At 41.9% G+C, this 12,558-nt stretch overlaps 1 protein-coding gene across 1 annotated transcript in view; it reads left to right on the top strand.

Annotated features, from left to right (window-relative positions):
- Positions 1–12,558, top strand: part of PLCB4 (phospholipase C beta 4) — a gene marked incomplete in the record, with an annotated part of 314,962 nt that overhangs the window by 278,218 nt on the left and 24,186 nt on the right. Inside the window, 1 exon segment of the mRNA XM_034764107.1 lies at positions 11,631–11,746. Coding sequence (XP_034619998.1) covers positions 11,631–11,746 — 116 coding nt within the window.

Raw genomic sequence — 12,558 nt, forward strand, 5'->3', positions numbered from 1 at the left:
TAAAAAGAACAGGAGTACTTGTGGCACCTTAGAGACTAACAAATTTATTAGAGCATAAGCTTTCGTGGACTACAGCCCACTTCTTCGGATGATATGCATCCGAAGAAGTGGGCTGTAGTCCACGAAAGCTTATGCTCTAATAAATTTGTTAGTCTCTAAGGTGCCACAAGTACTCCTGTTCTTCTTTTTCCAGGTTATGTAAGCACTTCTGAAAATGTTCCCCTGAGTCCCTGTGTGCCATTTCCATCCAGAGGCATTCCATGGAAACTTTGAGTTCACATCATGGGAGAGTACCAGCAATGCTGACTGATTCAGCTTCAGGGGACCTGACAGGAAAAAGATTGAGCAGTGTACCTTTAACAAGTATTCATCAAGTGTGTCTCTCACACAGCATTCACGTGTCTTTTATACGAACAGCGATGTTCCCTGCTTTTATTTTCTTTTAAGTGTAAATGCTGATCGGCCTAAGTATTTCTAAAGACAAAGGTAAAAATACTTCAGCAAATAACAGATGCAGAAGTGAAGACACCGTTTGTGTGCATGGGCTAATAAATGGCTGATTGAAGCCATGCTGTGTGAATGTGGGAGTATGCTAGAGAAAATGTGTTAGTGGGAGTATGTAGGAGTCACACAGGATCAGAAAGATGTCAGGGGTGGAAACCTTTCACATGCTCCTGTTAACAAGAGGCAGAAACACCAGATGGGAGAAAAGAAAAAAGCATGATAACCTTGGAAGGCTATACAAAATCTGTAAAATCTTTTTCTTTAAAGAGAACAGACCCATTTATTTTTCATATAAAATGTGTGGACAGTTGAAAATAGTCAAATATGCATTTGATGTATAAAATGAGATTTGTATACTAAGTAGGATAGGTGGAGAGCTCATTTTAATGGCAGAAGCATACCCGCTGAGTAGCCTCAGAATTAGTAAGCAGTCATTTTATACCCCTTGATAAAATTAGAACTTCCCATCTTACCTTAATGTCAGATTAGCAGCTTTGCCGATAAACATGGAATTTTGGATTTTGTGAAGTCTGGGAGTGGGGAAAAGGAGAGATTTTATTCAGAGGATTATAAGCAATACAAATGGGAAGTTGTATATGCAAAGCTCTGCAAAGACATGATATTGCTTTTAAATACCTCTTCATGATCAAGTGAAAGAGGCTACAGGGCCGTAGAGGAGCAACTAGAAATTAAAGCAGGAAAACATACGGTGAATAAATAGAAATGAAAATGGAAATGAATGGAGATATCCCATCTCATAGAACTGGAAGGGACCTTGAAGGTCATTGAGTCCAGCCCCCTGCCTTCACTAGCAGGACCAAGTACTGATTTTGCTCCAGATCCCCAAGTGGCCCCCTCAAGGATTGAGCTCACAACCCTGGGTTTAGCAGGCCAATGCTCAAACCACTGACCTATCCCTTCCCCCACATAAATATTGGAGGGAAGACAACTTCAGTACTTCACATTGGTTGTGGTGACAGGCCATACTTTTTTTGTTTCAGAGTCAGTCTGCAAAGGGACTTTCCAATACGGCTAGCATTTTTATTTAAGTAGGGTTCTCTGAGTGATGGTCCCTATGTGTATACTACTTGAGGTGCGCTTGCACTCCATGTGCCTGAGACCAGAACATGATTGCTAGAAATGTCCATTAGTTTGTGCCTGCACCATTATCCTCCTCATACTCCAAACCAAGGACTTAAGGGGTGTCCTGGACCAACAACCTCTCCATTTTCTTGCTACCTCCTGGGGTCTGAGACAGAACCTGTTCGAGTTAGGCTGACTGGTCTATAATTCCCGTGGTCCTCTTTGTTCCCCTTTTTAATGATAGATACTATGTTTGCCCTTTACACACGCTCAGGGATTTCACCCATCCCCAAGAATTTCTCAGAGATTATTGCTCTTTTACACTATCTCTATTCCACTACTTCCCTCCTTCCCCTCTGCTGCAGAGCTTTAGCCTAGGGCTATCTGTGGTAGAAGGGTAACTGGAGATGCAGTCGGTCTGTACCTCCTTTGATGCCCTCTGTTCAGAGCCGGAGAAGAATGGTGCAGGCACAGACCAGCAGACAGTGCTAGCAAAAGACTCCCTGTCTCAGGTGCATGGAGCACACCTCAAGCGGAGTACAGGTAGGGACCACACATCTCGAAGAACTCTAGTTACTGTACAGGTAAGTACACCTCAGAGTAAGTACACCTTTCTTTTCGACCTCAGAAAAAGCTGTGCCACTGGAATTCCCTTGGGTAGTTCTTAGCTCTGACTCTCCGGTTTTGAACCAAATCCTCTACCTACCACACGGCCTCACTAAACCGACTGGATGTTGGGTGTTGAGTTGGGGGATTCTCCAGACTTTGGGATTCTGCACAGATTGGGCAGGAGACAAGAAAGCTTATCCTATGCAGGGCACTACTGCTGCCCCCCCCACACCCAGAGGGCTGGCTGGTAAGTCTGCATAATTGTGGCTGCACACCTACCTTCTCTCCTAAAAGACCCTTGTGCTAAAGGGTAGAGAGCCACTGTGCTGTGCTTTGCGATGTGCATGAGGTATGGAACCTCTGCCTGGGCTCGGCGCATCCTGCTCCAGTCCTGCTCAGATGAACTGCCTGGGTTCAGCAACATTCTGTTCCTCTGAAGCCCTTACATAATAGCAAGATTAGGTACTAAGGAAGGAATATAAAAAAGAAAGAGAGGAAAATATTGAAGTTTGCTGGGAGAGCATTTAGCTATTTTTTAGGGGTTCCGTGATTCTTTTTATTTTTATTTTAAACCACCATATTTTGGTGACAGAGGCATAAATATTATTTTTTAAAACCTTATCTCAAGTAAGATCTCCAATTTGAAAATCTAAGCAGAGGCTTCATCTCTTGTCGTTGCATTTGCTAGGCACATTAAAATCGTCTTCCATTTTACAGCAGAATTCATTCTCCAGGTTTTCAGTGTGTTACTCAGAAGACTGATGAGCCAGTGACTTGAGCTCATAACAGCTTGTTTTTCCATATGGCCTTTTTCTAAGGTTGAAGCATCTAACCTTCTTCTTGCCCATCATGTGTCCTCCTGTCTGACTCTCCACCAACTCTTTAATATTCCCCCTGCCTTTCCAATATGGAAGAGAGGGCGTTCCGTTGCACTGGCAATAATGGTTTCAATGTGTGCATGCCTTTCCTCTAAGTCTCTAAGGGGCGTATGCATCTCTGGGAAGGTTGGGCTTGTCTTAGAAAGGTGTGATCAAAATGGCAGTCCATTTGCTTACATTGAGAACTAATCTTACATGGCATGGTGCCATACAAAGGTCAGGATCAGACATGTCAGTGTAGCAATGTAGCTTGGCTTTTTTGCTCAGTTATAAAAATGTGGTGCGTGATTTTTCAAGAAAGGCAAAGAAACTGAAAGTGAACCCAGTCGTGCAGCATACAATCCTAGTACTGGAAGGGACCTCGAGAGGTCATCTAGTTCAGTCTCTAGTCCCCATCCTCATGATGGCATGAGAAATAAACTTCATTTTTTAGGAAAAAAAGAATCACAAGTTACATTTACCCTTAGCAGTAGCAGCAACATTCCATCATATGGCAGCGCACGTTGTTGGTCCCATGCTGGACCAATACCAAAACGGATCCTTGAGGAGGTGGAGTGGGGAGTGATCAAACTGACCATGTCACAGGAACTGTGAAGAGAAGGTGGAGCTGCCCCCCAACTACTTTGCAAATGATCTGTGCTCATGGAATGTGCTCAGGGGAGCCTGAAGGCAGGGCATGGGGCACACACACACCTCGTACACAAGGGATTAAGCCAGTACAGTCACCTAATAGCAACACCCCTGCGGCTAGATAAATAAAAAATGCAAACTAAGCTTAATATACTAAATAGATTGGATATGAATTAGCAGATTCTCACCCTAAGCGATGAGACAAGCAGGCTGTAGATTCTTAAGAGCCCAACTGCATTTTACAGCTTGGAATCCCCAGGTGTTTCATTCATAGGCTAGATATCCCTTTAGCCTGGGTCCAGCACTTCCCCCACTTCAGTCAGGTGTTTTCAGGAGTCTTATAGAGGGGGAGTGAAGAACACCAGATGATTTCATTCCCTGCCTTATAGAGCTTTAGCATATGGTGGAACCCTTTGTTTCAATGCTTGATTTCCAGACCAGTCTGTGGAAAAATACTGACATCCCAAGATGGAGTCCAGCATCGTGTGGTCTGATCACATGTCCATGTAGATCATAGCAGCCGTTAATCACAGGCTGTTTGGAGTGTTCTCAGGAAGGTTCATCACCAGGTGGGAGATAAACTTGTCTCAAGGCCGGTTGTTTTTTTCCTAATGACCCATTGCCCTGAATAGGCTCTTCCCACCCACTAGCTAGACTTACAGCATCTTGTCGAGTGGGCATTAACCAGGTGTAACTACATTTGAAATACAGGTACATAGTCAATAGTCATACCTTCAGTTACAAACATGATACATGCAGACAAATAGGATAATCATATTCAGCAAATCATAACTTTTTTCCATTGACACCTCACATGACTTATCTTGCATAAAATACATTATAATTATTCTATAACCATGTCATCATCATATCCCTGTGAAGAATATGGGGTGCAGTGTCACAAAGTGGTCACATATAAAAAGTTCCTTCTGGAGAGACAGGGGAATCCATTTAGAGTCTTCAATTGCTGATCATCACACTGGCCTTCAAATGCACAAGAATTAGTAGTTTCCTGCTGAAGTTTGCATTACACATCTCGGTTAATGGGTTATTTAGTTACAGGGATATATACAGTGTAAATGTTTGCTAGCACAGTATAACAGGATACAGATATGTGAAAACAATGCGTGTAACAGCCCATTCGTTTTCATGAAGTTTAAACACCAAATACATTCTTACACATTTAACAATCAGTTTGATCTATACCAGGGGTCGGCAATGTTCGGCACGCGGCTCGCCAGAGTAAGCACCCTGGTGGGCCGGGCCAGTTTTATTTACCTGCTGACGCGGTTGGTTCGGCCAATCGCGGCCCCGACTGGCTGCGGTTCGCCGTCCCGGGCCAATGGGGGCGGCGAGAAGCCGCGGCCAGCACATTGCTCACCCGCGCCGCTTCTCGCCGCCCCCACTGGTCGCAGTTCGCCATCCCGGGCCAATGGGGGCGGCGAGAAGCCGTGGCCAGCACATCGCTCACCTGCGCCGCTTCTTGCCGCCCCCACTGGCCGCAGTTCGCCATCCCGGGCCAATGGGGCGGCGAGAAGCCGCAGCCAGCACGTCGCTCGCCCGCGCCGCTTCTCGCCACCCCCATTGGCCTGGGACGGCGAACCGGGCCAGTGGGGGCCGCGATCGGCCGAACCTGCTGCGTCAGCAGGTAAATTAAACTGGCCCGGCCCGCCAGGGTGCTTACCCTGGTGAGCTGCTTTGCTGAACGTTGCCGACCCCTGATCTATACTAATAGGCAAATTGGCCTGGGGCTTTGGTATCAGCTGGCACCTGGTCTGCCAGTGTCACAGTAACCACTGAATGTGCCAAGAAATTTTATATACCAGTAATTATGTGTTTTGCCCGCTGTTAATAGAGCGGAGTGTATGAGATTATTCTCCCTCAATATCCTGCTTCTCTTTCTGCATAATCCTCGAGCTATGCCGTTGTATATTCATGTCACCAGCTCACCATGAGCCAAATTCTCTGGCTAGAGTATGGCCCTAAATGCAGTGAAACTAGCATGGATCTGCTGTGTGGGATGGGACAAGGTGCAGCAGCTCTGAGGTTTTGAACCGTCATGAATCCAAATGCAAATCCCTCAGTCCCTTTCTAGAGCTGCTATAGAAGCTTCTCCATAGCAGACTGCTTCCCCCCACCTCTCTTAGTGGGGCTACTGATAAGGGTACTCTGACCTGTGTTGAATTTCCCTCTAAATAAACATATCCAGGTTCATTTTCAAGAACTTCCTTTTTGAAAAACTTCCCTTTGGAAAGACTTTGGACTGAATGCTCTAGAATACAGAGCACCAGATTTACCCCAGTGTAGGTAGGCACAAGTCCATTTGTCTACAGTGGAGTTACACGTGCATAATAAGTTACAGGTTGCACAAAAGTCATCGTGTGGAGCAGCTGCTCCTGCATATTTGAAATAAAAATACTGATGAGTCTGACTCATTGTAATACTGAAATGCCAAAAGACTGTGCTGCTCAGCTGGTTAGTTAGAAGTTCCCTGTTGGTTCACAGGAAGGAATTTTGGTGGGGTAATGGTGACATTTTTCATTTGCCACTCCGGTTTCCATGCAGAAATTGGCAGCACACAATATGTATTGCATATAAATATGTGTGCATGACCCTATGATTATGCACTGTAAGGTGGGTTTTTTTAAAATCATAAAACATGCTAACATGGATCCAAGATCATAAAAAGCCACAAAAATGTGGTAGAATCTTCTTGAACTCTTCATTGCTAAAAATAATGGGATTTGTGCAGGTTTGTTCCAGACATCGTAATATAGAAACTGGAATGGCTTAAAGAGAAACACTTTTATTGTTTCATAATGCAGTGTAATCATTTTTTATGTTCTTGATATTAACTTTTACTGAAAAATAATATAAGTGAATTGCAGCTGGGATATAAAGCAACTGACACTACTATGAAATGAGTAGGAGTAGCTGAGCGATTATAAGGCTTTTGATTAAAATTGTATGTAATGTAGAGTGAATTGCTATGGTATCCCCACTGGGTGACATTCATCACTGATGAGTTGTACATAATAATACACTTCTGCTGGGTATTCAAAATAAACGCAGATCAAATTGTTATTTTCAAATACTGCTTAAAAGTCTGGGGCTGATTTATTTTACAGCCAGAGATGTATAGGAGATGTTTAAAAAGAATCTAAAATATAACAACTCCAAAATATGTATTTCTTATGTAACATGCTATAGGAGCTTCAAATAGAAACGTGAATCATAATGGAATTTGAGCAATTGTCAAATCTTGGTTAAAGAATATCAGCAACTGGGGCACTGCCTGTGAATTATTTAAATATAGAATTAACTATTTTTATTATTTATATTAACATTAGTGCCCCAAATGTGCTAGGCACTGTACTCTACACACATATAGGAAGATATGTTCTCAGTCCAGAAAAGTTTAAGCCTTGATCCAGCGAGGTACTAAACACACAACTAATTTAAGCACATAAGTAATCCCACAGGCTTCACATGCTTTAGTAGCTTGCTGACTGGGCCTTAACCACTACCCACAGGTATATTAATATTAAAAATGAATTAAATTTACCTTAAACTTTCAAATAGTTGCAAGTGGTATTTACCATGTGGCTTACGTTGACAGGCAAAGTAGCTGGTAAAATCCTTTTGACGCTGAAAGCCATATTTTAACTGTATTATTGGCTATTATTTGGAGTTTGATCGGCAATATGTAATTTTTTAGTATCTTTGCATCTAAAAGAAAAGAGTGAAATTAAAATGACAGAGGATTCAGAAAATCCTGAACCAGGGATTTATGCTATACCTGCATTGGGTGTTGACAAATGTACCATCAACCAGTCTAGAACATATTTCCACTTGAAACTTTGCCTCGTACACGTTACTTTTATGAGCAGTGTTTGAAATATGCTGCAAAACTGACTTGGGGTTTTTCTTGGGACCCTAGTCTTGACAACAATTGTGGCTGTAACAGTTATCTCTAGTGTACACAGACAGCAAATCAGACCTGTGTCATCTAAGCCATTTTAGCTAGTCGTCCTTCCTCCCAGTTCTCCCTGTGACCGGCAGTCCTATAGTGTGCGATATCTTAGGTGTAGTGCTTTGTCTCCCAACATTCTCTGTACTTTACGCTATGTAGCTGATAGCGCAATGATTTCTACGTCTATATACGTAACAGAAAAGAGCCATGCTGGTGTATCCATAGCCTGGCTGTAGCTATGGTATATACCTGATTGTCAGCCTCTGCTTCTCTTGGATCACTGAACATTCATGTTCACCATCTGAGATGGATCATCAGTCGTTTGGACAGAGTCCAACATAACAACTTTTGATTGCAATCTGGAGTGAATTTGTCAGGCCCTGCAGAGCTATGTTGCATTCTCTGCAGTCAAATCAATGTACAGGAAGGCCCCAGACAAAACTCACAAATTGAGAAGTGCCAAGCCATGTCAGAAGATTGAGGAACTATTATCAAATGATGGTTTTGTGACTCCAGGTCAGAAAGGCAGACCTACCCAGAAAAATTGGGCTTACATTGGGGGTCAAAATTTCTGGCTGCACCTATGTGGTTATTGAAGAGCTTTCAACTCTCATCCAGCTGTGAGAAGAGGACAAGTTGCTTTGAGGAACCAGGTGTGAGTGAACTCAAAGACAAAGGATCAAAAGAGGAGGCAAGGGAAGATGATGATGATCCTGGTGAGGCGAAGCATTCTAGGGATGAAAAGACTACAAGCTACTGTGCTGCATTAAGTTTATTCTTCAGAATGTTCCTCTGGAGTTTTTTTGGAGATGCAGATTAAAAATGCATGTAACTCAGAGCCTGGGTATTGCTAAATAAAGCAGAAGGGTTATTTTTCCACATATCCCATAAAAATTCACTGTTGTGGCTATTACATGTGTGTATCAGGCTTGATTATCAGTTTTTTACATTCCCAATTTACGAAGGTGGCTTCAGGCTTAGAAATGCCCTTCTGAAGATAAGAAGAAATATTCACAGAGGGAATCTCCCAGAGCTGCACCACTACTTGCAATGGCTCTGTTCTCCAAGTTAGCGTTAACCAATTCAGTGCATACCATTGTGCTAAGTGGCAGAAATCAAAGTTAAAAGAGGAACTGGGCATTAAAAACGGTTCTTACCATGAGGCTCATCCCGTAGTGGACCTGGCAGCTAAACAGAGCAATGGAGCTTGGGTGAAATATTGCCACTTTAAATAAAGTGCAGTCATTTCATATCGTGATTCAGAAAATTCAAGAACATTTGACACAATGGATGCCAGTAAGTTATGTCCCACAAAAGCACAGTTGGACAGATATGTCGTAACATTTTCCAACCTACAATCTTTATTTTTTCTGCTTCCTCCTTACCCACCAACATCCCCAAGTCACAAGGAGGAACTTGCTCATGTGGACTATGTTTTTTTTTTCTGCTTAAAGCTACTTTACGTCATCAATGCTTTGTCAAGGAAGTCAGAAGGGCAAAACTTGAGAGTTCATCAACAACCTTGTGAAGAAAGAAGGAGATGAGAGGAGAAATGAATAGTTAATTCTCAGGTCGCAGCAGGAGCTGAGGAAAGCTCAGAAGATAGCCAGAGGTAGCAGATGAAGGAGGGGGATGAAAGGGTGAATGAAGTACAGGAGGAGGAGACCATGTGCACACATGCATCACAAAAGAGAATTAAGAAAAATGGAACATGCTCAGAGGGCTTCAAATGCTCTAATAAACAACTGAGGGCTGCGCTGCTACCCTTAGAAACAGCCAGCACCAACATGAACAGCAAATCAGACCGAGTCATCCCCCATCAATCAGCTGGCTTCACTCCTCTCCAATGTCGTCAGACTTCTCTCTAGTGATCTCTTGCTATCTCTGGTCTGTTAACTAAGCATCACCCAACTACTTGGATAGCACAGGCAGACATTACATTTCCCAGTACACAAAGCTTCATAGTTTCTTCCTTTTTAGCTGCATTTGTTCGTGTGCATTCAAACTAAATGGCTGTTTCATGAAACAATTTGTGATGAGCATGTGGCCACAAAGAAAACACAGCCCAGTTGGTTATCTATCCGAAATAGCTTTCTGTTGAATACAACATTTCAGGGAATACAATATCTTGGATAAAGATGAGTATTCAGAAAAGAATAAAATTAGGTTGTGATAGGGAAGTTCTGTATGGTCCCTAAATAAAGCAGGATTCCAGCACAGAATATTGTCTCCTTTTCCCAGTTCATGCAGAAGTGCCGGACAAGTGTACAGATGGCTTATAATTTCAGATAATTATGCTTAGTCTTTTATATCAAGAATTGTACTCTTCCGTTTATCTGGGGAAGAGTGTGTCGCTTTAGTAATTAAATATATCAGACAATTCACCTGTGGCTGTCTAGTGCCGTCAGACCTGCTTCATCCTTTTCACTGCCTGCAGCTTCTCTTAGATTGCTAATCAGCCTGTATATTCCCTGCTGAAGCTGACATCTTTCTGATGCTGATGGGGTCCATTTTTTCCCTTTGATTCTCTGCAGAACAGAGAGCTCAGAGCCTCCTTCTGAATAGAAATTGCAGGAGCTGTATATGTTATTGCCCAGAGGGGTGGATAGCAGATGCTGGAATTCAGGTTTACATTCTAATGCTAGTTTTTAAAAGCGTTGCAGCATTTGTTAAAGTGGAGGTGAAATTCTTTCGTTGGTATTTTTAAAAGGAACTACACGGATGAGTCGGTTGCTATGATATATGTGAAATAGTAGCAACGAAGTCTATGGTACAGAGCAGTAGTGTCAATTCAGAATGTGTAGTGAAACTAAATGAAAACAGACCCAAAAAATCCTGGTCATTTTTTAATGTAAAATGTGATCTGCTTACATTTCCCACAGTAAACCAAACCGTACCAGTTAATACGAGACCTTTTTGTCAAGACCAGATAAAATCTAGGGCTACAGTATGTTAATAAAATAATTAAAACAACAAAATTCCTCATTGCACTGTATGCTCAATATTTTCATACCATCACTGGCAGCCAGATATCTGAAGAATAATGAGCATGTTTCATAAGAAAGGGTCACTGCAATGGCTTACGAGTTTGTCCAGTGCAGAGCCAGGACACACAAGCATTAAGTGAGGTTTTTATAAAGAGGTGGACCTGTGTATGTAATATGTGCGTACATAATTAACCTTTTATTCCCATGCGGAAAATTGTTTCTTCCTTTACACTAGTGTCTATAGATCAGAATCGGGCCCTTTATGACTAGATTGTGCCTGGGGAAGGCCAGAAAGAAAAACACAAATAGTCCGTTGCAGCTAACTAAATATACATTTGATAGCCTTATTGCGTAGCTTAAAGTCACTTGGAATAAGAAACCAGCTTCTGCGCGATGAACCTTTGCTAGGACAAAATACCCAGTGTCACTAGACTTATGGACCAGATCCTCAGCCAGTGTAAATTTGTATTGACTTTAGTTGAGCTAAAGATCTGGCACTGTGTTCAGTCTAGGATATTTAGGGGGTGCCTGTTATTTTTTTGTGTTCCCCAGGGTTCCAGAATCTTTATGACTTTATCTGAGTTCATAAATCTTATTACTGCACTGCATTTAAGTGATCATTTATTCCAAAAAGATATAGTTATAATAGATATGACCAGTTATAGATAGTTATAGTTATAGATATTACCAGTTGGCATTTTTTCCATAAAGTTATTTGGTTTATGGTAGCTGAATACCATATTTTCAAGATATTAGCACTGTGCCTCAACAGATTTTCCTACAACGTGCACTGATGAGGAAGGCTTTATATTTACTGTGGGAGATCTGGACCCCTTGGTACCAGACAGCTAAAAGGGATTAAATACAGTGCCAGACATATTTGTTCATACACTGATATTATCCACTATAAGAAAATGAAACAATAAAAGTCCAGCAACCTAATTGTAAGGTCCTACTGTTTTCCAGGAGCACAGCGCTATGCAGAAGTTGCACTGCACACAAGTTGACAAAATAGTGGCACAGTATGATAAAGAAAAGTTATCTTATGAGAAAATGTTAGAGAAGGCAATCAAGAAGAAGGGGTAAGATATTATTTTAAAATGTTTTAAAAGAATCAAAACAGATTTTTATGCTTTTACTGTCTGGAACAAAATATTACTAGAAAAGTAATTTATATTTAACTTACAGCAGCCCGACCCGGCCCTCCTCAGTCAATATAAGTTTAATCTGCACGAGAATTTAAGGGTTGGGCCCTAAGTGTTGTACTTGCTTTGCCTTACTGGACTCCTCTATTTTCTCCGCATGTGACATTAAAACAAATTAATGAGATCAAATGTTCAGTCTCCATGGGCCTGCCCTGGCTCTCATTGAGACCAATGGGAGTTTTACCATTGGTTTCAGTAAGAGCAGGCTCAGAACCGCCATGAATAACATCATCACAATCGATCACAATTTGGTCTTGGAAAAAATTGGTGTATTAATCTTGAACTTTGTAGAAGGAAGCTCAAATCAAATAGGTTCTGCTTTACTGTCATTGAGAAAAGGTTCCTCTCAAAACAGGAACTGTAAATATTCTTTCAGATTCCCAGGTGGTTATAAATTGGCGTCTATGATGGCAGGGAAGCTACCTCAATTTGTGCTAGCATGGGATCTGACCCATTGTCTATATGCAGTTCTTAATTGCTCCTGAAGTTACTGGAATATCTTCGTCACAATTCATAAAATTTGTCTCTTGCAGTCCTAATAGGGAGAACCTAGAGATTTCTATAATTTCCAGGTTCCTGCTGTTCTCCAGTTGCTAGCTCTTTATCTTGTAGCTGCTTCTCCTCTGTTTTCCCCCCGTTGCTGACGTCTAACTCCCACAGCCCCTTTTTGATTAAATAACAATATTGTA

Source organism: Trachemys scripta, chromosome 3 (genome assembly GCF_013100865.1).
Source record: "Trachemys scripta elegans isolate TJP31775 chromosome 3, CAS_Tse_1.0, whole genome shotgun sequence".
NCBI classification, from domain to species: domain Eukaryota; kingdom Metazoa; phylum Chordata; order Testudines; family Emydidae; genus Trachemys; species Trachemys scripta.